This window comes from Hypanus sabinus, chromosome 13, assembly GCF_030144855.1.
Source record: "Hypanus sabinus isolate sHypSab1 chromosome 13, sHypSab1.hap1, whole genome shotgun sequence".
In the NCBI taxonomy this organism is placed as follows: domain Eukaryota; kingdom Metazoa; phylum Chordata; class Chondrichthyes; order Myliobatiformes; family Dasyatidae; genus Hypanus; species Hypanus sabinus.
Window position 1 is genome coordinate 52,547,232 of NC_082718.1, and position 25,653 is coordinate 52,572,884.

At 42.1% G+C, this 25,653-nt stretch overlaps 1 protein-coding gene across 12 annotated transcripts in view; it reads left to right on the forward strand.

Annotated features, from left to right (window-relative positions):
• Positions 1–25,653, forward strand: part of LOC132403864 (phosphatidylinositol 4-phosphate 3-kinase C2 domain-containing subunit beta-like) — a 255,698-nt gene that overhangs the window by 132,450 nt on the left and 97,595 nt on the right. For all 12 annotated transcript variants that reach the window (XR_009515373.1, XR_009515375.1, XR_009515374.1 and 9 more), the window contains 2 exons: positions 7,143–7,236; positions 12,368–12,462. Coding sequence is in view for 7 of the 12 variants with exons in the window: in XM_059987618.1 (XP_059843601.1) it covers positions 7,143–7,236; positions 12,368–12,462 (189 nt within the window). In the remaining 5 variants the exon portion in view is untranslated. The remainder of the gene's footprint in view (positions 1–7,142; positions 7,237–12,367; positions 12,463–25,653) is intronic.

A 25,653-nucleotide genomic window follows, 5' to 3' on the forward strand; every position in this document is an offset into this window, starting at 1 on the left:
CACAGTCCTTGTTCACTCATATGAACCAGCCAGCCTCAACCAGTTGCTCCTAGCCTTCAGTTACTTTGTTACCTGTGAGTGTAACATCTGTTCCCTCTCATTCTGAGACTTCCTGGGGCTTGTTACTTTGCAGTTGATTAGTAAAGTTATCGCTCACCACTAAATCATCTCCGTTGCTCTGCTTTTTGGGTTAAGCCTCCTCTATGTTACCTGACAGGATAAGTGAACCCACGATTGACCCAGCAGAGTATGTTTGTATAAAGGAAGTCATCTGTCAACATGAGCACATGATCCAGAAGCAGCATGAACCATTGACCATCTGCTTACCATTCTCAACCAACCCTCCATCTCAATATAGGAACCCTGTGCCATTCATTTTCTTCCCTTTGAGTCCCAAATTTACTGATGAGATGCACCAGGTTTTCGACCATCCAGGAAGTGGAAGGGGGGACAGTGGATCTGTTACTTTGCCTATGTCAAGGCTCACGTTCTGCGCTGGAATGCACCTTGGAACTCAGGGACCTCATGGCGGAATATGGCTAGAATGCAGAAGCTCTGCTGTGCATTCCTATCATGGTCTCTCGGAGCATTTGAAAGATGAGCTGTCTAGTTGGGAGATGCCCACCGATCTCGATAGTCTCATCACTCTGGCCCTCTCAGGTTGACAAACATCTTATGGAAAGACCGTCCTGAGCAGCAACTGGAACCCCAGTTCCATTCCCAGCATCACGACCAGCTGCAGGACCATCAGTGCATCCGGAACCAGGCTGTTAGGAAAAGCTCCCTTAACCGCCTAAGAGCACGAGTGTCAGTGGAATAACAATCTGTGTGCTTACTGCGGAGCTGCCAATCACCCATGCATCAAATGTCCACTGTGTTCGGGAAATGGCACCATCAGATAGAGATGAGAGATCTTCTATTTTGTAAGCTGGCCCTTTGTTCCAGCACCATAGCCCAACTTTCTCTTTCTCCTCCTCTACACACCAATTGCTCTACGCACTCAGAAGTCTCTGGTGGATTCCAGCGCAGCAGTTAACTTTCTGGACCAGACTATGTGTGCAGCTTGGACTCCCTACTGAGCCTATCTCTCACCACTTCTGCATCACGGCCATTGATGGAGGTCCCTTGGGGTCTGGGATGGTCAGAGCACGCACACAGCCTTGCACATGAGCACTGGTGAGCTCTGAGAGTCAATTTAATAAGCTGATGGAAAAAAACCAATCCCTTCCTGATCTGGACTGACCACCAGAGCCTCATATCCATCCACCAAGCCTGTCAACTCACCCCATGACAGACTCACAGGACCCTCTTTGAGCAACTCAAATTCATCATCTCCTACTGACCCGGCTCCAAGAGCAGTAATGTGGATGTCCTGTCACGACAGTTCAACCCAGCTGAAACAGAGATCGACTCTTACCCATCATTCCATCCTCCTAGATCCTTGCCACAATCATCTGGGACTTCGAGAATCAGCTCCCCCAGGCCCTACAGTAAGAGCATGTTCTGACTGACACACCTGACAACTGCATGCATATGCCAGAAGCCATGCATTTTGAGGTATTCCCCTTTCCACCTATCCAGACACACGAGGAACCCTTGATCAATTCTGTTGTCCAACATGATAGCAGATGAATATTAATTTGTCGCGGTCCATCTTTAAGTGTGCCTAGTGCAATTCCTCCAGTTAGTGCCTTTCTAGTTGCCAACTATGCCTACTGCCACCAGGCCAACCACCATCTGAGCCCAGCAAAACTACTTCATCTTGGGGATTGAGTCTTCCTGTCCAACAGAGACCTGCCGCTATGCACCGACCCTCACAAGCTCTTGTTTCAGTTCATAGGTCCCTTCAATTTTACCCATTACATCAATCCAGTCACTTACCGTCTTCAGCTGCCACTGTCCATCTAGATTACACCTACCTTCCGTGTGTCCTGCCTCAAGCCCATTGTCCATGGACCACTCAACCTACTGGAGCCTGCACCTCCAGAGCCTGATGGTGGAAGGTGGTCCACTGTACATGGTTCACATCATCGTGGATGGTGTGTGCTGCACTTGGTCCACTGGGAAGGGTATGGCCCAGAGGAGAGATCTTGGGTGCCATCCCAGTTTCATCTTGGATCCATTGCCCATCAAAGCTCCATCAGCACCATCTGGATCAACCTGGGCTGGCAGATGCCAGCCATTGTGAAGGATTGCGGGGGGGGCGGGGGGGGAGTGGTTCCTGTCAAGCCTACCCAGATAGCCAATTTCCGGTCTTAACCCAGGTAATATGCATCACCTGCCACTCATTTCCAAGTCATCAACTGCATCCTATTTAAACCCTGCTCTCTTCCACAGTCCTTTTTTCACCCATTAAACCAGCCAGCCTCAATCAGTTGCTCCTAGCTTCAGTCACCTTGTTGCCTCTGAGTTTAGCATTTGTTCTCTCGTTTCATAGCCCCTTGTGGCTTATTATTTTGCAGTTGATTATCAAAAGTACTGCTCACTACTAAATTGTCTCTATGACACTGCTTTTGGACCAAGCCTCCTCGGCAATTCTTGATATGAGTGTGAAGTGATAGAAGTGTTAAATATACAAAACAACAGTTCCCTCATAAACAAGACAGCATGAAGTGAAAATTACAACAAAGCCATTGGAAAGTGAATTCACAAAGCACTTCTTTACATAAAGATTGGTACAGGGTTGAGATTGCGTGCCAACACTTAAGTCTATCAATACTTGATTAAGCTGAGTTTTAACACTGAGAGTAGCAGGTATTTGTTCTTATAGAGTCACAGCCATGCTGACTAAAGAGTTTTCCTAAGCTTGTCCCATTTGCCTATGTTTGGTCCATATTCCTTTAAACCTTCCCTGTCCAAAAGTATTTAAATATTGTAATTGTACCTGCCTCCAGCACTTCCTCTGGCAGCTCAACATACTCTGTATGAAAACTGAGCTTCTCAGGTCTTCTTTAAATCTTTCCCCTCTCACCTTAAATCTATGCCTTCTAGTTTTACACTATCACATTCTGGGAAAAAGACTGACCATCCATGTTAGCTGTGCCATGTTCTATAAAATTATGAGGTTTATGGCATTATGGAAGGAACAACCCTGACCTTACTTAATGGCAGAAAAGACTGAGGGGGCTGAAAGGCCTCCTGTCCCAAAGTTCCTTGTCTGTACAGACCTGTCACACCACAGACTGACTATCATTGTCCTCATTAATTCTGCAGGTCAGTTAAGACAGGCATACTATGGAATATCTCCATATTGTAGAGAGAGGCCAATACACAGAAATGGAACAAGATGCAAAGAGTTGTAAACTCAGTTTCATCATGGAAATTAACCTATTCAGAATCAAGAACATCTTCAAAAGATAGTGCCTCAAAAAGGCAGAATCCATTATGAAAGACCCCCACCACTCTGAACATGCCTCTTTCTCATTGAGAATATCAGGGAGAAGGTATAGAAAACTGCAGACAGTTACTCAAAATTTTAGGAGCAACTTCTTCCCCACCACCATCAGGAGTTTGAATGGTCCATGAAGACTATAAAACTACAGCTATGAGGATCTCTGAAGCGCCCAGTGACCCAGTGACCTGTCTCAGAGTCCAATAGGCTAACGTCAGGCTGCCCTTCAAGAGGGTGAACTTTCGCAAGGCGGCAGTCTCCTTGGATGGAATACCTGGTGAGACTCTGAAAACGTGCGCCTTCCAACTGGCAAGGGAATTCAAAGACATTTTCAATCTCTCATTGCTACAGTTGGAAATTCCCATCTACTTTGAAAGAGCAACAATTATACCAGTGCCCAAGAAGAGCAGTGTGAGCTGCCCTTGACTATCGTCCAGTTGCACTCACATTTATGCTGATGAAGTGTTTTGGGAGGTTGGTCACGGCCAGAATCAACTCCTGCCTTAGTCAGGACGTGGACCCATTACAATTTGCCTATTGCCACAATAGGACTCCAGCAGATATGATCTCATTGGCTCTCCACACGGCCTTGGATCATCTGCACAATGCAAGTACCTATGTCAGGACCACAAACAAGAGAAAATCTGCAGATGCTGGAAATCCAAGCAACATACACAAAATGCTGGAGGAACTCAGCAGGCCAAGCAGCATCTACAGAAAAGAATAAACAGTTGACATTTCAGGCTGAGATCCTTCATCAGAGCTTCATCTCTGCCCAAAATGTCGATTGTTCTCTTTTCCATAGATCCAGCATTTTGCATATGTTACCCATGTCAGGATGCTATTTATTGACTATAGCTCAGCATTTAGCACCATCATTTCTACAGTCCTTATAGAAGAGCTACAGAACCTGGATCTATGAGCCTCTGCACCTCCCTCTACAACTGGATCTTCAATTTCTTAACCTGAAGACCACAATCTGTGTGGATTGGAAATAACATCTCCACCTTGGTGACAATCAACACTGGTGCACCTTGGTGTGTGCTTAGCTCTACTGTCTTTACACCCATGACTCTGGAGCTCTCAAATGCTATCTATAAATTTGCAGATGAGCAACCATCGTTGGCAGAATTTCAGATGGTGATGAAAGGGTATCCAGGAGCAAGATACACCAGCTAGTTGAGTGGTGTCGCAGCAACAACCTTGAACTCAGTGTTACTAAGACCAAAGAGCTGATTGTGCACTTCAGAAGGGGTAAGACAAGGAAGCACACACCAGTCCTTTTGCAGGAATCAGAAGTGGAAAGAGTGAACCATTTCAAGTTCCGGGTGTTAATATCTCCAAACTTGGTCCCAACATATTGATGTAGTTATAAAGAAGCCACGACAGAAGCTATATTTCATTAGGAGTTTGAGGAGATTTGGAATGTCACCTAAAACACCCACAAATGTCTACAGATGTACCATGGAAAGCATTGTAACTGGCTGCATCACTGTCTGGTGTGGGGGTGGGGGCTACTGCACAAGATCAAAGTAAGCTGCAGAAAGTTGTAAAATTAGTCAGCCCCATCATGGGCACTAGCATCCATAGCATCCGAGACATCTTCAAGAGGCAAACCCTCAAATCATTAAGGACCACCCCCCCCCCCCCTCCACCACCACCACCCAGGGCATGTCATCTTCTCATTGTTATCATCAGGAAAGAGATGCAGAAGCCTGAAGGCACACTCAACAATTCAGGAACAACTTCTTCCCATCTGCCATCTGATTTCTGAATGGATATTGAACCCATGAGCCCTACCTCACTACATTTTTATTTCTGTTTTTGCTCTACTTATTTAATTTAACTATTTGATATACATACATATATATATATATTTACTGCAATTCAGATTATTTTCTATATCTATCATGTATTGCATTGTATTGCTGCCACAAAGTTAACACATTTCACGACATATGCCAGTGATGTGAAACCTGACATTGATTCTGATATATACAGTACCTCATTGTACATTATAGTTTATTTTATGTACTGTATTGCAATGTACTTTTACCATAGAGCAACATATTTCACAACATATGTCAGTGATGATAAATCTGATTCTGACTCAATGATACTTCCCATAATTGTTCCTTCTGGGTTGATAAACCCATACCTTCATGATATGTGCAAGAATATTTGCATTATTATCCCATTTCTACTTCCTTGTTACTTCGTGTGAATGCAGAATTTTATTTTACAATTGCAGATTTTTAACAACTGCAATTGAATATCACCTCCACGCTAATTAGTGATACTCGTGCTTACTTTGGGTTTTCATTTCTCAGCTTGAGGCTGTTTTACTGGTCCCATGGACTCCATAAATTACAATACAGATTACATCCAGCTTCACAATGCCTGAAGCAAGTTTAAGGGTCAAAGTGGATTAACCAGTTTCATTATTTTTTTCCATCAAGATCTCAGATAGTAGAATAGGCTTTATGAATTTGCCATCAAGCCAGTACACAGCAGATGTACTAGTCGTGCTCAGCTCATACACTCTTCTATTAGTTACAATTTTCCAGTCCCGGGCCACTTATTTGTAAATGTAGTCTGCACCCTCTCCTGTGCACTCATTTCTGTAGTTAAAGACCAACACTGTATACAGTGCTTAAGCTGTGACCTGCCTATTTACAATAAAAAAAACTTGTTGCTCTTACACTCAATAGCTCAGCTAATAAAGGAAGCTTCCCTAAGAATATACCTTTTTAAACACCTTGCAAAATACATTTCTCTGGATTAAATTTCATTTTAACTTTTTTTGCATAGCTTTTTATTGTATCACTGAACAGATCTTCAACACCTTCTTGCAGTCTAAGGCTCCTGCACTCATTGTCAACCACAAGACCAATTCACATACAGTTTTGCAGCCTTCTTTACCATGGCATCTGGAGTCTGGTCAAAAGTATTACTATGTGTTACACAAAGTAAGAAACTGATTTCTGAGCTTTTTCGACCCACACCGGTAACGGCCTTCCTTTCACAAGAAAATAACTACCCTTTGCTTCCTGCCATTGAACCAGTTTTGGAAACAAATGTTCCCTCTTCTTCAGATCCCATGTGTTTTTCTTTCTTTGTCCACCCTATTTGCTAGCATATTTATCCCAGTTCTGAAAGGGAGCAAACAATTTGACCAACTTTACCCCCGAACTTGTCACAAGGTCCCATGAATCTACTTGATGGATTAGTTCAGAAGCTTAAAATGATCTTTGTTAGATGTGTATTATTATTGTTCATTCCAGCTAATGAAATAATTTTAGCTAAAACTGTATGAACAAAATCCTTCATGCTGGCCAGCTTGGTAGCAAGCCATTGTAAAATTTAAGCAGATAGACACACAGTACCTATTCACAAACAAGAGAATATCTGCAAATGCTGGAAATCCAGGCAACACACACGAAATGCTGGAGGAACTCATCAGGCCAGGCAGCATCTATGTAAAAGAGTGCAGATGATGTTTCAAGCCAACATCTGAAGCACTTGTGTGTATTGCATATAGTCCCTCTTTAAAGGAACAGAAATTTGATATAAATTCCAAACTACCTGAAATGAATAGTTTATATTAATCTTGAGAGGACATAGGTTTGTCTTTTTTAATCCATTCTCTTGTAAAATTAGATTTGCTTGTAACATAGTACTCTTGTGTAGAAAGGGAATGAAATGGGGTTGCCGTTTATCTCACGATGTACCTTTTGTTTTCCACTCTAAGGTTTTCAGATCAAGAACTTCGTCAGGCAGCAGTCCAGCAGATTGGAACCATTCTCAATGATGAATTGTTGGACTATCTGCCACAGTTGGTTCAGGTAGATAGCCTTGATAAAGTATAGCATTATATACAGCCCTCATTGTTACAGCCTCCAGGGATCTGCAAAGTGAAACTGTCTAATGAAAACCTTTTCAGCCAATCTGCCAGTTTAATAGAACTACAGTGGGAGATTTGTAACATGTAAAGACTTGGCTCAGAAAGATGCCCTGGAATAGTAACTTCGAAGTATGACAATTCTAAAGCTTAATTGATTGGTGAAGTTGTGTATTGATTGGTGGCTTGATGAGTCAGGAATGGTGGAGTGTTATCGAGGAATATGCACTCAGGAAGGGACCAGATTCAATCTTTGACTCGTTGATATAGCATTCAATCTGGTGCAATTGATCTCCATATGACAAGGGCAGGAAGAGAGTAAGCTGAAGGAAGGTTATAATGCAAGTGTGGGTTTGTATTTCACACAGTGTCAGCAATATAATGAGTCAATAACTGACACAGAGAGCTGATAAAAAAAATTAGCATTTCATTCTTCTCTCCCCATCTATTCTGTATAAATCTCATTGTGGGATCATGTGTGTACATCAAGCATTTGCACCTTTTTAGTAGTAGTTTCTTGTGACCTATGGTGACCTGCTTCCACTCCAGTCTTGTGAGTTCTGAGTGGATAATGAGGCCATTGTGGGAACTGCAGGGCAACACAGTAGCATAGCGGTTGGTGCAACGGCATTATAGCTCAGGGCTTTGGAATTCGGAGCTTTCATACCGTCATGCTAACTGCTACGCTATTGTGATGCCCTGCAGTTCCCACAATGGCCTCATTATCCAACTCGGAGTTCAGAGTTCATCCCGGCATCCTCTGTAAGAAGTTTGTGTGCTCCCCCCATGGAATGTGTGGGTTTTCTCCAGGTGCTCTGGTTTCCTCCCACAGTCCAAAGGCATTCCAGTTAGTAGGTTAATTGGACATTGTGATTAGGCTGGAGTTAAATTGGGGGTTGTTGGCAGTGCAGCTCAAAGGACTAGAATGGCCTATTCTGTACTGTATCGCAAAATAAATAACTAAATAAATAATCTTCCACAGTTGGGCCAGAGAGCAACTGACACAGTAGGGAGGGATGTAGTTATGAGCTGGTCAGCATTTACACAGGACATTCAAGTACATTTCAGTGATAAAACACTACTGTCAAATATGCAGCATATAGCTAATAACGCAAAAAACTGAACTGGAGAGATATGTGCATCCAGAGCTTTCACAGATATTAAAATATCTTCCAGATAACAAAGTGAAAGGAAAATTCACCAAAATCAAAATAAAACATCCATTTAACATATTTTTAGCCCAGATTATATATTGCAGCGAGTACTTGGTCTATGATGACAGATGAGAACGCTCATTTAACTCTACAACCATTTTTATTGTGATAAACACGAAAACAGACTGGGATCTATGACCTGAGGAGCAAACTGCTCAGTCTCATACAGACAGGGGAGGTGATTATTACACACGCTGGTTACAGTCAGCACAAGCAAATAACTGTATAACCCAGGCTAAAATATAACAATAAATGAACTTTAACATCCCAACGTAATCCTCCAAATGCACTTTTCAAACAAGAACAATAAATAACACAGGCTGCCAGGAGTGCTGGGATGAGCCGTTGACTACACACCCCCCATCTCCGGAGTGCCCCAATATTTACATATTGATGCTCAGGGCTTCCCAACCTGGGGTCCATGGACTCCCTGCTTGATGCTATTGGTTTGTGGCATAAGAGATTGGGAACCACTAGTCTAAATCCTGGAGCCTCCGGGAATTCTGTGGGCTGCAAGAAGTCAAGAAGGCAGCTCGCCAGTAATTATGGTTAATAATGATTGTTAGCCTTGCCTGTGCTGAGAACTTGATAGTAAAAACTCCTTGATGCAGGACTTCTTCAGCCATGGGTCAGTGCTACAGTCTTAATAATCAGCTGGCTCCTCACATTCAGCAGCACAACATCAAGCCAGTATTTAGTGAAGCAGAGCCGAAACCAAGCTAGCATTAATAACCAAAATCTGCCATGCAGGAAATACAGAATGACAGTAAATCATCCAGTAGCCCTGGATGTTCAATAACAATACCATCCCTCAATACCTTCATTCATGTTACCTCCAGTGTTGTTTTAAAGTTTGATATTTTTAATTTGTTGACTCTATTAATACCTGAGGTGCTTACTAAAAGATTGCTGACTTCTGGATATACATACAGCACATATCTGAGAATCTTAGCATTGTGTTTACTCAAAGGTACTGGTTATTAAATGCCTACATTGCATCTTATATACAATCACATACAGTGCAATCTTCATTTGAGAGAGAAGGAGGAACAAGAGGAATGAATCTTGGATTTAGGTCAGAAAACCTGATGTCAGATTAAAGTTGACAGACATACAGGACGATTCCAAGAATAAAAAGGTTATCATACGAGGCACTTTTGGTGGCTCTGAGTCTGTACTTGCTGGAATTTAGAAGAATGAGCAGTATCTCATTGAAACCTTTCAAATTTTAAAAAGGCCAAGACAGTAGATGTTCAAAGGATGTTTCCCATCGTGGGAGAGTCTAGGACAAGAGTGTATGGTCTCAGGACAGAGTTGTGGAGAAACTTCTTCAGCCAGAGGTGGTGAATATGTGGAACTTTTTACCACAGGCAGTTGTGAAGGCCAGGTCATTGGTGTACATAAGCCAGAGATTGAAAGGTTCTTGATTGGACATGGCATCAAAGGTTACAGGGAGGCATCTGGGGAATGGGGTTGAGCAGAGGAAAGGCGGATCATCTATGATTGAATGGGGGAGCAGACTCGACAGGCCAAATGACCTAATTCTGCTCCTATGTCTTGTACAAATATACATTAGAGCAATGGGACCACAAAGAAAATGCCATTTTAGAATTTCATTCCTAGTAGGTTTTAGTGATCAGTGGAGGTGGATTGGTTTGGAATGGTTCATTATTGTCATGTGTACAGATTTACAGCAAAACCCTTTTTTTTGCATGCTATCCTGACAGATCATGCCATACATAAGTGCTGAGGTGGTAAAAAGAAAAGCAGAATGAAAAATAGTGTTTCAGTTACAAAGTACAGTGCAGGTTGACAAAGATAGTGCAAAGGCCATTATAAGATAGGTTGAGATATCAAGAATTCATCTTCATTGGATGATTAGTCTTTTGAAGAGTGTGATAACAGTGGGATAAAAACACTCCTTGAGCCTGTTCTTTCAGGCTTTAGTAACTTCCGCAAAACAGGAGGAAGGAGAAAAGAGAACAACCAGGTAAGAGGGCTCTTGGATTATTTTGGCTCCTTTCCAGCAACAGCATGAGATGTTGACAGGTCCCCATAAGACCATTAGAAATGGGAGCAAAATGAGGGCATTTGTCCTATTGTGTCTGCTCTACTGTTCCATCATGGCTGATCTATTATTTCTCTCAACCACATTCTCCTGCCTTCTCCTTGCATCCCTGACTAATCAAGAACCCATCAGTCTCTATTTTAAGTACATCTAGTGACTTGGCCTCCATAGCCATCTGCAACAATGAATTCCACAGATTCAACACCCTCTAGCTGAAGAAATTCATCCACATCTGTTTTTGTCAGGAGCAGACATGGAATGGACCCAAATGCAAGATGCAAGCACTGAAGTACTAGGGGTAGGACAGGATGGGGATGCCATGGCATGCAAGGGGTAATGCAGGCAGGGCTGGATCCTGGAGGTCAGGTGAGGCAGAAGGATTCCAGAGTTCAGGCAGGCAGAAGAGCCCCCTGGGGCAGGTGCATAACTCCTGGGCAGGGCCACTTCCCAGGCAGGAACAGAGGCCTGGGCAAGATGCAGAACACCTGGGCAGGTGCAGGCACAACCCATAGGGAGCAACAGGTGAGAAAGGTCAGAGTCCTCAGGGCAGGCCACATGGGTCCCAGGCAGGGCCACCTCCCAGGCAGAAACAGAGGCCTGGGTAAGGCACAGACACCTGGGCAGGTGCAGGGCACAACCCATCAGAGGTGAGGGGTAGGAAGGGACAGAACCACCCAAGGGATAACAGCAACAGCCTGGCTTACCCAACAGAGGCAAGGGAACAGAAGGGAACTGGGTCTAGGGTGAGCAGCAGGACAACCAGGATACATCAGAAAATAGGGAGAAGCAAGCAGATAGCAGAACAACAGGACCAGCACACTCAAGAGAAGCAGGAAAACAAGACAAATCTGGACAGAACCAATACAGGTCAGGCCCCAGGCAGGGTACAGAGCAGGTCAGAACCAACTTCAGATCAGGACAATCCCCAACTAGGCTCAGTCCCCGAGCCCCTTATAAACACTTACCCCCTAATAGGCAACAGGTGTACCTCCTTAAGCCAAGATGATCCAATGGCTCCGGGTGACAGGAGGGCTGGCTGCAAGGCCTGGAGTCCAGAGTTCGCGGACCGGAGCAAGACCCGGAAGGTGGTCTCCAGACCAGATCCCAACAGTTTTAAAGGAAAATCCTTTCATTCTGAGGCTATGCCCACTGGTCCAAAGCCACCAAATGCTCCTCAAATGTTAACTATTTCAATCCTGGATTATTCTCATGAACATCTTCTGAACCCTCTGCAATGTCAACGCATTATTTTTTAGATAAGGGTCCCAAAACTGCTCATAAAATTCCAAGTGCGGTCTGACCAATGCCTTATAAATCCTGAGCATTAGATCTTTGCTTTTATGTCTAGTCCTCTCAAAATGAATGTTAAATTGCATTTACCTTCCTTATCACCAACTCAACCTGCAAGAGTCAATGGAGGGAGGCTGGCTAGCAAAATGGATCTGGTTGCTTTCACAACTCTCTGCAATTTCTTGAAGACTTAGGCAGAGCAGTGCCTCAGCTGACAGTCATGAGCTCCTCTGATATTTTGAAAAGAGACCATAGTTGCTTTTGATAAACCTTGAAAAGCTACATTTAAACATGTCAAATGCAAATGAGCCTTCCCATTGGCCCTGTGGCTGGATGCTCATATGTCTCAGTCTGGGGTTGAAGTATAAGCCAGTAATGATGATTATATAGAGAAAGAATCATAAAAACTAATAACATTGTGTTGTGTTAGAGATAATAATTGAAAATGCAGACAGATAAATTTGCTGGAAGTCACTTTTTAAAAACTGTCTTATTTTCAACAGGCAATAAAGTTTGAATGGCACCTTAATAGCCCACTCGTGGAATTCCTGCTAGATCGTTCAATCAGGAGTATACGAGTGAGTCATCAATTGTATTGGTAAGTCATAAGTTATCAGTTCTTCTTATTAGCAGTGGTGAAAGACACTAAGAAAGTTAAGCCCCTAATGTTAAACCAGACAAAGAAGGTCCCCTGGTTCTTCTGTGATATTTTTCCCACTCTGCATGGGTGGCCCAGCCATACTGTCCACAGAGCTTCCCAGCCATTGAAAGGAGGTCCTTCTTATCACTTAAGGTAAGGCCAACTCCTTGCTTGCCCCAAATGGTGTCTTCACAAAGACCTCCTGGCATGCTGTCTCTTTATTTTTCCACCAGTGCTCACAATCACCTGGTCTCCCCATTCCTAATGGTGTAGTTTGCAATTCATCACAGGGCTGGTGCATTCAGGTGTATTGCCTATCCTGAGCAGTGAGCCTTAGGTAGTCATAAAGCTATAGATTCATAAGCCACGACAAAAGAACTATCAACCAGGCTCTGAAGAAGGGTCTCAGCTCTAAATATTGACTGTTTATTCCCTCCATAGATGTTGCCTGACTTATTGAGTTCCTCCAACATTTTCTGGGTTTCCAGCATCAGAAGAATCTTTAGGACCTTCAGAGAATAAAGTCCATGTTGAAGATTAAGCACCCATTTACACTAATCCTATACTAATATATTTTAGTCTTGTTACGTTCCTATCACCTCACCCCTGATTTTACCTCTCACCTACGTAAGGAACAGTGCCAGCAAGAAGGATATAAATAGGCTTGAAAGAATACTGAGTAAATTTACATGGATTTTACTAAGACTTGAAGACCTAAGTCGTAGGGAAAGGTTGAATAGTTTAGGATCTTGTTCCCTAGAGCACAGAAGAATGAGAGATCTTATAGAGGTACAAAATTAGGAAGGGTACAGATAGGGTGAATACATGCAGATTTTTCCCTTCAGATTGGCTGAGAATTGAACTAGATTCAGTGAGAAATATAAGTGGGAATCTGAGTGGGAAATTCTCCCTAAATGGAATGAGTATGGAATGAGCTGCCAATAGAAGAGGTAGCTGCAGGTTCAATTGTAACATTTAAGAGAAGTTCCAACAGATACATGGATGAAAGGGTCTATGGAGTAGGTGCAGGCAGATGGAACCAAACTACTGGACTGGCATAAACCAGGTGGGACAAATGGCCTGTTTCTGTGTGGACTGGTAATTAGTCTACCAATCCTCACGTGTTTGGGTTGTGGAAGGAAACTGAAGCACCAGGTGGGAACTGAATCCAGATCACTGGACACAAACACAAGAGAGTCTGCAGATGCTGGAAATCTTAAGCAACACACATTCAAACTGCTGGAGAATCTCAGGAAAGTAGAGATCCTAGCCACGGGAGATACGAGGCAGGGACTGTTAGCAGCAAAGTCACAGTGCTGTAAGAAGCTAGATACAGCATTTGCATTTTATTTGTGAAATTGTAATAAAGCCCAGCTTTCCTATAGGCGCAGAGCTCTTAACAGAGTCATTAACCAGTCTGAACTAGTGCTGTGATCTGAATTAGTTCATGCATTTCATTCACATTTCCATGAGAAAGATCAAAACTCCCTACGGAAGCAGTATCTTGAAAATCTGGGCCAGCTACGGTAAGACACTAGTTAAAGCTCAGACGGTGGGCTATTGTTGCCAATTCCGATAACAACACTTTTGAAAGAAATACCAAGAGGACACAAAGACAATTTACTAGAACAATACCTGAGTTAATGGGGTTCTGATAAGTCGGGATATTTGAGAAAATATAATTATTTGTTTTCCTCAGAGTTTAGTGACTGAGAGAATGACATGTTTGAAATGCTGAGGTGCTTTGATAGAGTTAAGCTATCTCTACCATCATCAATGCTGATAATAAAAACAATGTGAATTTTTTGATGAAATGGATTGAGAAATGGCAGATGAGAGTTTAATTCAGACAAAGGCAAGACTAGGCATTTTAGGAGCATAAACAAGATTAAGACAACACCATAAGTTGAAGTTTTAGGAGCAGAGGGACCTCGGAGTAAAGGTCCACAAATCCCTAAAGGTGGCACTATGCAGACAACAATTTTAGGAAAATACATATGATAGTGATCTTTATAAGTCAGGGCATTGAATGGATAATTAGAGAAGTTATTCTCCAATGTAATAAAACCTTTGTCAGTTCTCAGCTAGAGTACTGTGCATAGTTCTGGTCACCAAGGAATAGGTGAAAGCATGGGAGAGGGTGCAATGGAGATGCACGGGGATGTGGCCTTGGATGGAACAGTTCGGTTGTGAGGAGAAACTAGAGAAGCCTGGTCTTCTCCATAGAGTGGAGGAGGTTAAATAAGAGCAAAACTGAGATCTAGAAAACTGTGAGGGGTATAGATAAAGTGGACTGCAGGAAATTTCTCCCTGTATCAGAAGTGGATAAAACTAGAGGATATAGGTCTGACATGAGGGGGAAGAGACAGAAAATGGATACGAGGGTGACCTTCTTCACCCAGAGAGTGCTATGTATCTGGACTGCACTGCCTGAGAGAGGATTTGAAGCTGAGTCACCTACAGAATTTAAGTGTCCAGATGAACACATAAAAGTTATAAATTACAAAAAGAATATATAAAAAACTAAATAAATAAAGCAAAAAAGGGGCAAAATTGTGAGGTAGCATTCGTAGGTTCATGAGGTGTCCAGAAATTTGATGGCAGAAGAGAAGAAGCTGTTCTTAAAACATTGAGTGTGCATCTTCAGGCTCCTATACCTCCAGTTTGATGGTACAAGTTGAACACCCTTATCCAAAATTCCAAAATACAAAAACCTCCATAATCCAATTTTTTTGAAGTGCTGACATGATAACACAAATGGAAAATTCCTCAAGACCCTGGGAGGTTCCCAGGTCTCTGTGCACCAGCGGCAATTCTGAGAAGGGACCTCAAATATGTAATGAACTGAAGTCAATAAAAAATTGGAAAAAACTACATGAAGTGAAAAATGAATCTCAATCTTGTATTGAAAGAGTGGATTGTTAATGTCGGAGTGAACATATATTGCTTAATGGTATGCTGGTCATGAAACAAGCAAAGATCTATCACAACGAGCTGAAAATCAAAAGCATTTGTGAACATTCAGCAGGCTGGTTGTAGAAATTTAAGAAAAAGCACAGCATTAAAATTTTAATGATTTGTGGTGATAAAGCATTTGCTGATCATGAAGCAACAGGGTAATTCATTGATGAGTTTGCCAAGATCATTACTGATGAAATGATAAACAGCTGCATCAGTATATGTGTTATGAACAAGTGGTAGCACATAAATTCAGAGTCAAGAATGTTGGCAATGCTAAACATCCACTGACTGTCCAAATGGGTTGCAGAGATAGTGATAGCTATGAAAAATATTATATAAAGCTACCTTCAGGGTGTATGTATACATTGTACTGTATATGTCAAGATCTCTGAGGATCTGATCCAACATATTGATGCAGTTATAAAGAAGGCAAGACAGTGACTATACTTTGAGGAGTTTGAAGAGATTTGATATGTCAACAAATACACTCAAAACCTTCTATAGATGTACCATGGAAAGCATTCTGACAGGCTGCAACACTATCTGGTACGGGGGTGGTGGGGTTGGTGTTGGTGGGAGCAACTGCACAGGACCAAAAGAAGCTGCAGAGGGTTGTAAATTTAGTTAGCTCCATCTTGGTACCTAGGACATCTTTAAGGAGCGGTGTCTCAGAAAGGCAACGTCCATTATTAAGGACCTCCAGCACCCAGGGCATGCCCTTTTCTCACTGTTACCATCAGGTAGGAGGTACAGAAGCCTGAAGGCACACACTCAGTGATTCAGAAACAGCTTCTTCCCTTTTGCCATCTGATTCCTAAATGGACATTGAAACCCTTGGACACTATCTCACTTTTTTAATATATAGTATTTCTGTTTTTTGCATGATTTTTAATCTATTCAATAAATGTATACTGTATAAAGTATACTGAATAAGATTTACTTATTTTATTTTTTCTCTATGATATTATGTATTACATTGAACTGCTGCTGCTAAGTTAACAAATTTCACATCACATGCCGGTGATGATAAACCTGATTCTGATGTAATGTAAGTGGATTTCTTGTCTAGACTTGGGTCCCGACCCACAAGGTATCTCATTATATAGATGCAAATATTCCAAAATCCCAAACCATCTGAAATCTGAACATTTCCAGCCCCAAGCATTTAGGATAAAGGATGCTCAAACTATAGTAATAAGGAGAGGGCATGTCCTGGGTGATAGTGGTCCTTAATGATGGATGTCACCTCTCTGAGGCATTACCTTTTGAAGATGTCCTCACTGCTGGTGTGACTAGTGCCTATGATGGAACTGGCTCAGTTTGCAACCCTCTACATTAGTAAGCTCATGAGGCTTGTAATGCTTTCTGGCCACTAATGACTAATGAGAATTGATTGCCTGTTATATATCTTCTCTGATTTTCACTTGTTTGGAGATTATTGGAAGATATGAACAAATGTAGGTAATTTAGTATTGCCCAATTTAACTGATCAATTGATACTATCACCCAAATTTAAAGCCTCCCTAGGAGTGTTTCTTCATTGGGAGTTTGACACAGTTATGCCAAATGATTGAGCGGATGATTATGCAAATGAGAAGACTTTTTTTTGCTCTGGCTCCTTCAGTCTCATGTTGCTTTTCAGCAAATGTGATGCTCATAAACTACCTTCCAGATCAGCACACAGCCTGCAGAATGTGACAGGCAGGCTTGGGGTAGCTTTGAAAATTAGAACAGTTTAGAAAATCATCCTGTCAAATCTAAGTCTAGACAACTGAAAACCAGCTTCACAGCTGACTAGTCATGTAACAAAGGGGACTAAAGTGAAATGTAGCTCTGGGAATTCTGATCCTTAGGTGCCAGTATGGTGCGGAGTGCAGGGTGGAATTGGCAAACCTGTGCTTTACATTTGGAGAACTCTGTTCAATTTGCTCCATTGGCTCTCAACCTTTGCACGAGCCAGCAACAGATCTGCAGACAAGAAAATGTATTTCATTTCTATGTTGGCAAAGGACCCAGTTGCTGGTTAATCAGCTTGTTTATATTCTGCAGCAAGTGGAGCGCAGGGGAAGCAATCACGCATGCGCAAACTTGCATGACCCCATTTTGCTATTTAGCTGTCTTATTGTAACTGCACATCCAGTGAAGTCACTGTTACATCCCCCCCACCCCCACCCTATCCTCCTCCTCTTGCCTTTTCCGAACTCATTTTAGGAAGGAGTGCAGTTACCTTTTGCTTGGTAAGACAGATCAGATTTCAGATGGACTTTGGAAGATTGGAGATTGCAAACAGTTTCAGTACACAATCCACCCAGAAGTAAATAAGCTGCGGATGCTAGCAAATAAAAGCATAAAATGCTGAAAGTATTCAGCTGGTCAGGCAATATCTGTAGCTGTAGAAACAGTTCATAAAGAGGATGTTTCCAGTCTACAAACAGGAGGAACAGCCCCAGAATACATGGATATCACTTTAGAACAGAGATAAAGAGGAATTCCTTTAGCCAAAGTATGGTGAATCTGTAGAATTAATTGCCACAGATGACTGTGGAGGCCAGATTATTGGATCTATTTGAAGTGGAGGTTGGTTGCTTCTTGTTAGGGTGTCAACAGTTATGAGGAGAAAGCAAAAGAATGGGGTTGAGAAGAATAATAAATCAGCCATGGTGGGACAGACTTGACCTACCGAATGGCCTGATCCTGCTCCTATGGACTTACAGTTGATGATTCAAGTCAATGTCTCTTCACAAATGCTGCCTGAGCTGCTGAGCTTTTCCACTGTTTTATTCATTTTACACAAGATCTGTGCAATTCATTAGCATTTGCTCGCCTTGAGTTCGTGATAAGCAAGATCAGAATCAGGTTTATTATCACTTTCTCAGATGTGAAACTTGCTATTTGGCAGCAGAAATACAGTGCAAAGCTATACAATTACTGTAAGTTTCAAATAATTATAAGGAATAATGAGGTAGTGTTCATGGGTTCATGGGCTGTTCAGAAATCTGACGGTGGAAGGAAGATGCTGTTTCTGAATCATGGAGTGCAGGTCCTCAAGCTCCTGTGTCTCCTACTCAATGATAGCAACCAGAAGAGGGCATGTCTGGAAGGTGAGGCTCCTTACTGGTGGATGGTGGCTGACTGAAGTACTGCCTTTTAAAATGTCCTCACTGCTGGGGAGGGTTGTGCCTATGATGGTGCTGGCTGAGTGTACAACCCTCTGCAGATGCTTGCAATCCTGTGCATTTAAGCCTCCTTATCAGGCTGTGATGCAACTGGTCAGAATGGCCTCCACCATGAACTATAGAAATTTTCAGGAGTCTTTGGTGACATGCCAAACCTCATCAGATTCATAATAAAGTAGAACCACTGGTGTGCCTTCTTTGTGATTGCATCAATGTGTTGGGCTCAGGATAGATCCCCTAAGATGTTAACTTTCAGGGCCTTAACACTGCTCGGTCTTCTTAGAACTACCTCTCAAAGAGGACTAGTGTATGTTCTCCCAACGTCCCCTTCCTGGAGCCCACAATCAATTCCTTGGTATTACTGATGTTGGGTGTGAGATGATTGTTGCAATACTACTCAATCAGCGGAAATACCTCATTCCCATACATCGCCTTGTTGTCATTTGAGATTTTGTCATCATAGGAGTAGTGTCTGTGACTTTACAGATGGCGTTTGAGCAGTAGTTTGCTGCATGGTCACAGACCTGTGGAGTAGAGCAGCGGGCTAATTAAGGTGTCTCTGTGTTGGTTGTCAGTGGCGAGAAGAGGAGGAGGAATCCTTAAAGATGGAAGTGACATGGCAGGAACAAACTCAAAAGAAGGCACAAGAAGGTGGTTAGAAAATGGAGATGTTGGTGCTAATGGAATGACATAATCATTCTGTGGTGATTGGTGTTTTAGACTGTGGATCAGTTTAGTGATATTAGAAAAAGAACACTGAGTTTATTCTCTGTACTACTGCCAGACTAATTTCAGTGATAATAAACCTGATTCTGGTTGGGTTCTGAGGATGCCAGAAACATTGGAAGGGTGAAAAGGTAGTCTGTCACAACATATCATTTCTTTCTGCTACTGGATGCACATGAACATAAGGCAGAGCAGACTAACATAAGCATATGTTTCTTGAGTCAAAACTTCAGTTGTTTATTCTCTGTTTTCTCCCAAAGAAATTTACTAATCAGTAGGATGGCAGTAGAACATAGAGGTCTCGGAAAATGCTTCTTGAAGAGAATTGTGAATTTTACTATCCACACACACAGGCCATTGATGTGGTGTGGTGCCATGGCTGGCGTGGCCACAGTTGGAATACCGTGTTCAGTTTTCGTCACCCTGCCGTAGGAAAGGTGTCCATAAGCTGGAAAGTGTGCAGAGGAGATTATAGGAATGTTGCCAGGACTCAAGAGGCTGAATTATGAAGAGAGGGGAGTGCTTTCATCGAACCTAAGAAAACGAGGGGTGATCTGATAATGGTGTATAAAATGATGAGGGGAAAAGGTAGAGACAATGTGTGTAATCTTTTTCCTGGGGTCGGCAAATGAAAAAACTGGAGTACATAAATTTAGTGTGAGAGGGGAGACATTTAATAGAAACCTGAGGAGCACCCTTTTCACCCAGTAGGTTCAAAGTACAAAGTAAATTTATTATCAAAGAACATATATGACACTATATACAACCCTGAGTTTAATTTTCTTAGTGAATACATAGTGAATCCAATAAATGAATCCATGAATAACCACGCCCAACAGGACAGACAAACAACCAATGTGCAAAACAGAACAAACTTTGCAAACACAAAAGAGAAAGAAAAACATTATTAATAATAAAAATAATAATAATGTGACCATTATATGGAACAAGATACCAAAGGAAGTGATTGAGACAGGTACAATTAAAACGTTTAAAAGGTACTTGGACAGGTACATGTTTAGGAATAGTTTAGAAAAGGGATTCCCAACCTGGCGTCCACGGACCCTTTGCTTAATGGTGTTGATCCATGGTGTAAAAAAAAGTTTGAAAATCCCTGGCTTAGAGGGATATGGGCCAAACACAAGCATATGGGTCTAACTTAGATGGGAATCTTGGTCAAGAAGGACCAGTTCAGCCACAGGGATCATTTCTGTTCTATATGATTCTATGCAAAGTACATTTGTGCTCAAGCCTCAAAGCATTGTGCCCAATAGAACCAGCATATAAAGGTCTTTCCTCTGCCTGCTCTACCAATGAGCATTGAATCAGGTCACAGTATACAGGTCAGAGGCCAGAGAGGTTGCTGAGTGGATGGAAGCTCACTCTTTGGGAGATCAGATTGCCATGGGTCAGAAGTGTAGAGGTGGCTGGTGGTAACACATATTTGCTGGGTGGACAATCCTGTGCTAGATATGGCAGTCAGGGTCCAAAGAGCAGGGAGAAAGTACAAAACTTAAAGGAGACCCGACATTCCATGCAACAGACTCCAGGACTGGGAGGTGCAATTGAAGTTTTGAGAAGCAGGAATGCACCATGCAAACCGCACAAATATGCAACTAAGTCTAGTTGAAGTGACATCCAAGCATGCATTGCTTGCCATTGGACTTCTTGCTCCTGCCCAGACCTCACTGTGCAGAAAACGCTCAGTAAGTACAAAGAGATACAATTGCACAACATTGTGTGTTTTTCTTCCCTCAAACTGAATGAGTTTTTCAGTTATTGTTTCAGTAAATAAACATTCATTCTCAGCAATACAAATTTTCATAGAAAACCAATCACAAGACATAATTAACCTTTGAACTATGCAGTGCAATATCTTAGTCAGATCTTGTTTGCACTTGCAGCTTTCTTTAAAGAACAGCACTGCCACTTGGCCATCTATCATCTTATTAACTCATTCTTAATAGTGCCAGCCTTCTATGAAATGTAGGCTGGTTGTTGATAAAAGGCCAATGATCCCTGGTGTGAGTAATGCCTTTAGTTGAATAATTCCGTCAGTGTAATGACAGAGTTGCCCAGCTTTATGAAATAAACAGGGAGTGGAGATGAAATGCATTTAATCTTGAATATCACATAATGATTAACATTGGATTTAGTCTACTGCTTTATTGAGTTAATGTAATACATGCTTGAAGCTGAGTTATTGTTAAGACAACTTTGTAGTTGTGAAGCATTTTTAAATTCTGAAAGCATCCTAAAATGCTTTAACGATGCTTAAATCCATAGAAATTGACATTGAACCAAAGATGACAACTTTTAGGCCTGTGAGCAATGACAACATATTCAGTGGCTACTTTATTAGATACACCTGTACACCTGCCCATTCATGTAAATACCTAATCAGCCAATCATTCATAAAATATGCAGACGTGGTCAAGAGGATCAGTCGTTGTTCAGACCAAATAACAGAATGGGGGGGAAATGTGATCTAAATGACTTAGACCATGGAATGATTATTGGTGCCAGATGAAGTGGTTTGAGAAACTCAGAAACTGCTGATATTCTGGGATTTTCACACACAACATTCTCTAGAGAATGTGTGAGAAGCAAAATACATTCAGAGAGTAGTGTTATATGGAAGAAAACACCTTGTTATTGAGAGAGGTCAGAGGAGAATGGTTCAAGCTGACAGGAAAGCAACAGCAACTTAAATAACCAGGCATTGCAACAGTAGCGTGTAGAAGAGCATCTCTGAATGCTCAACATGTTGAACCTTAAAGTGGATGGAGTACAGCAGCCAAAGACCATAAACACACATCTAATGGCTACTTTATTAGGTACAGAAGATAAATAATAAGTTGTCACAGCAACACACACAACACAGACAAAATGGTGGAGGAACTCAGCAGCCCAGGCAGCATCTCAGAAAAGAGTATAGTCAAGTTTTTGGCCAGAAGGGTTCGACAGGACTGCTGGAGGGTCTCAGCCTGAAATGCCGACTGTACTCTTTTCTATAGATGCTGCCTGGCCTGCTGAGTTCCTCCACCATTTTGTGTGTGTTGTTCGGATTTCCAGCCTCTGCAGATTTCCTCTTGTCTGTGACTGAGTATAGTCAAAGAAGTTCCTTCCAATGAATATCGGAGAGAAGAAAAGTGAAGTGAAGATGAAGATGGAGGTACTTCATTAGGAGTTTGAGGAGATATGGTATGTCACCAAAGACAAATTTCTACATATGTACTGTGGAGGGAATTCTGACTGTTTGCATCATAGCCTGGTATAGAACATTGAACATAGAACACTACAGGCCCTTTGACCCACCGCTTATGGAGGTGCCAATGCACAGGATCGAAAGAGACTATGTACTAGGCTATGAGGCAGAAGGTTGTAGATTCAGTCAGCTACATCATGGGCACAAAACTCCCACCAATGAAAATATTTTCCATAGGCAGTGCCTCATGAAGGCAGCATCCATTATTACCAACCAAGGCCTGCCCTCTTCTCATTACTACCATCAGGGAAGAACCAAAACCATATAACAATTACAGCACGGAAACAGGCCATCTCGGCCCTTCTAGTCCGTGCCGACACTTACACTCACCTAGTCCCAGTGGCCCGCACTCAGCCCATAACCCTCCATTCCTTTCCTGTCCATATAACTATCCAATTTTACTTTAAATGACAATACCGAACCTGCCTCTACCACTTCTACTGGAAGCTCATTCCACACTGCTACCACTCTCTGAGTAAAGAAATTCCCCCTCGTGCTACCCTTAATCTTTTGTCCCCTAACTCTCAAATTATGTCCTCTTGTTTGAATCTCACCTACTCTCAATGGAAAAAGCCTATCCACGTCAACTCGATCTATCCCCCTCATTATTTTAAATACCTCTATCAAGTCTCCCCTCAACCTTCTACTCTCCAAAGAATAAAAACCTAACTTGTTCAGCCTTTCCCTGTAACTTGGGTGCTGAAACTCAGGTAACATTCTGGTAAATCTTCTCTGTACTCTCTTTATTTTGTTGACATCTTTCCTATAAATTGGTGACTAGAACTGTACACAATACTCCAAATTTGGCCTTACCAATGCCTTGTACAATTTTAACATTACATCCCAACTCCAATACTCAATGTTCTGATTTATAAAGGTCAGCATACCAAAAGCTTGCTTCACCAAAACCTACACCCAAAACCCAAAAAAGACCCACACTCAATGTTTTAGGTTTCCTCCCCTCTGCCATCAGATTTATGAACAGTCTGTGAACACTACCTCACTATTTATCTCTTGCACTGTTTATTTATTTATATTATTGAACTTAAGATAATTTGTTATTCCTGCACTGTACCACTGACACCAAACAACAAATTTCACAACGTACATCAGTGACAATAAATCAGATTCCAAATGTCAGGGAGGGAACTGAAGCTAAGGCCTTGATTGTTGACAAATGGAAACAGTTGCGGATCCAAAAGTGACGAGAATTGGAGAAGTGCTGTGCTCTCAGAAAAAAACTGGAGAAGAATATGAAGTTAAAGCAGTAAGAGGTCATAGAGGGGCAGAAGATTATCGATGAAAGTTTTAAATCAGTGGTGAGTGTCGTAAACCATGATAGTGCATCAGTGAGAGGAAAAATGGCTGGAAGTACACAGCAGTTCCCGCAGTATTGATGGAATAAGAAAGAGAGTTAACATTTCAGGCTGACGACCCTTCATCAGAACTGAGGAAGTGAGAAAACTTGTTAGTTAATAATTATAGAGAGTGTATGAGAGGGATGGATTGGATACAGAGAATATTGCTAATGGAGTCAGGCTATGATTGGCCAAATATTTTAGTTACGATTCCCATTCCTGTTCTGACATGTCAGTCCATGCCCTCCTCTTGTGCCAAGATGAGGCCACCCTCAGGGTGGAGGAGCAACACCTTGTATTCCATTTGTGTAGCCTCCAGCCTGATGACATGAATATCAATTTCTCTTCCTAGTAAAAAATGATTTCTCTCCCCTTCCCTTCTTTTTCTATTCCCCACTCTGACATCTTACTTCTTATCACCTGCCTATTACCCCCCTGGTTTCCCTCCTCCTTCCCCTTCTATGTTCCACTCTCCTCTCCTATCAGATTCTTTCATCTCCAGTCCTTTACCTTTCCCACCCACCTGGCTTCACCTATCGGCTTCTAGCTATCCTCCTCTCCCTCTCCCTAGCTTTTTATTCTGGCATCTTTCCCCCTGCTTTTCAATCCTGAAAAAGAGTCTCTGCCCGAAACATCAACACACTTAGGGAGTGTTGTTTTGGATTTCCAGCATCTGCAGGTTTCCTTGTGTTTATGATTTTGAGTAATATTAATGAGTAATAGATTAAAGAGAAAACTTAAAAGGGGAGAGAACGAACAAACAAAGGAACATGTAAGAATTGAGAGAAACTGGTCAAATCTGTTCATGAAACCAGAAACCAAATGATAAATGTCGGGTAACTTCCCAGGAGATCTGTCAATGTCTGTGAAAAATGTCTGTCAGGCAATGTGCAGAGAAAAATTGAGTTAATATTTCTGATTGAAAACCTGTACCATATTGGTGGAAGATGTTGGTGAGTGTGGGCCTTAACAGCAAGTTCTTTTGCACAACTTCAAGAGCCCATGTTCATTTTTTCTCTCTCTTGATGAGCATTTCTTTATTACTCTTATGTAATTCAGAATGAATTATCTCCTGTATTAAACACAGGAGATTCTGAAGATGCTGGAAATCCAGGGAAAAACACACAAAAATGCTGGAGAAACTCAACAGGTCAGGCAGCATCTATAGAGAGGAATGAACAGTTGACACTTCAGGGCTTTTCCACCTATCACCTATTAGCTTTTCATTTTGTCCCCTTCTCCCAGCCACCTACCTTCCCCCTCACTTGGCTTCACCTGGCGGCTTGTAGTCCTTCCGCTCCCTCCACTTTCTTATTCTGTCTTCTTCCTTCTTCCTATACCGTCTGATTAAGGGCCTCAGCCCAAAACATCGACTGTTTATTCCCCTCCATTGCTGCTACCTGTCCTGCTTTGTTTTTCCAGCATTTTGTGTGCTTACCCCATGTATTAACTTCACAGACCCTGATAAGGTGTTCAATTAAGATAGAGAGCAAGAGGTTATGCCTGGGATTATTTACTTCCTCCTGACATGTATTCCTGTAAATATTACTTTGATATGCTCTTTCAGTCTAATGCTTGATGTCATGAAGTATCGAAAATGGAAACAGGCCCATCAAATCACACAGATCTTGAAGCACCCACATACACTAATCCAATTTGC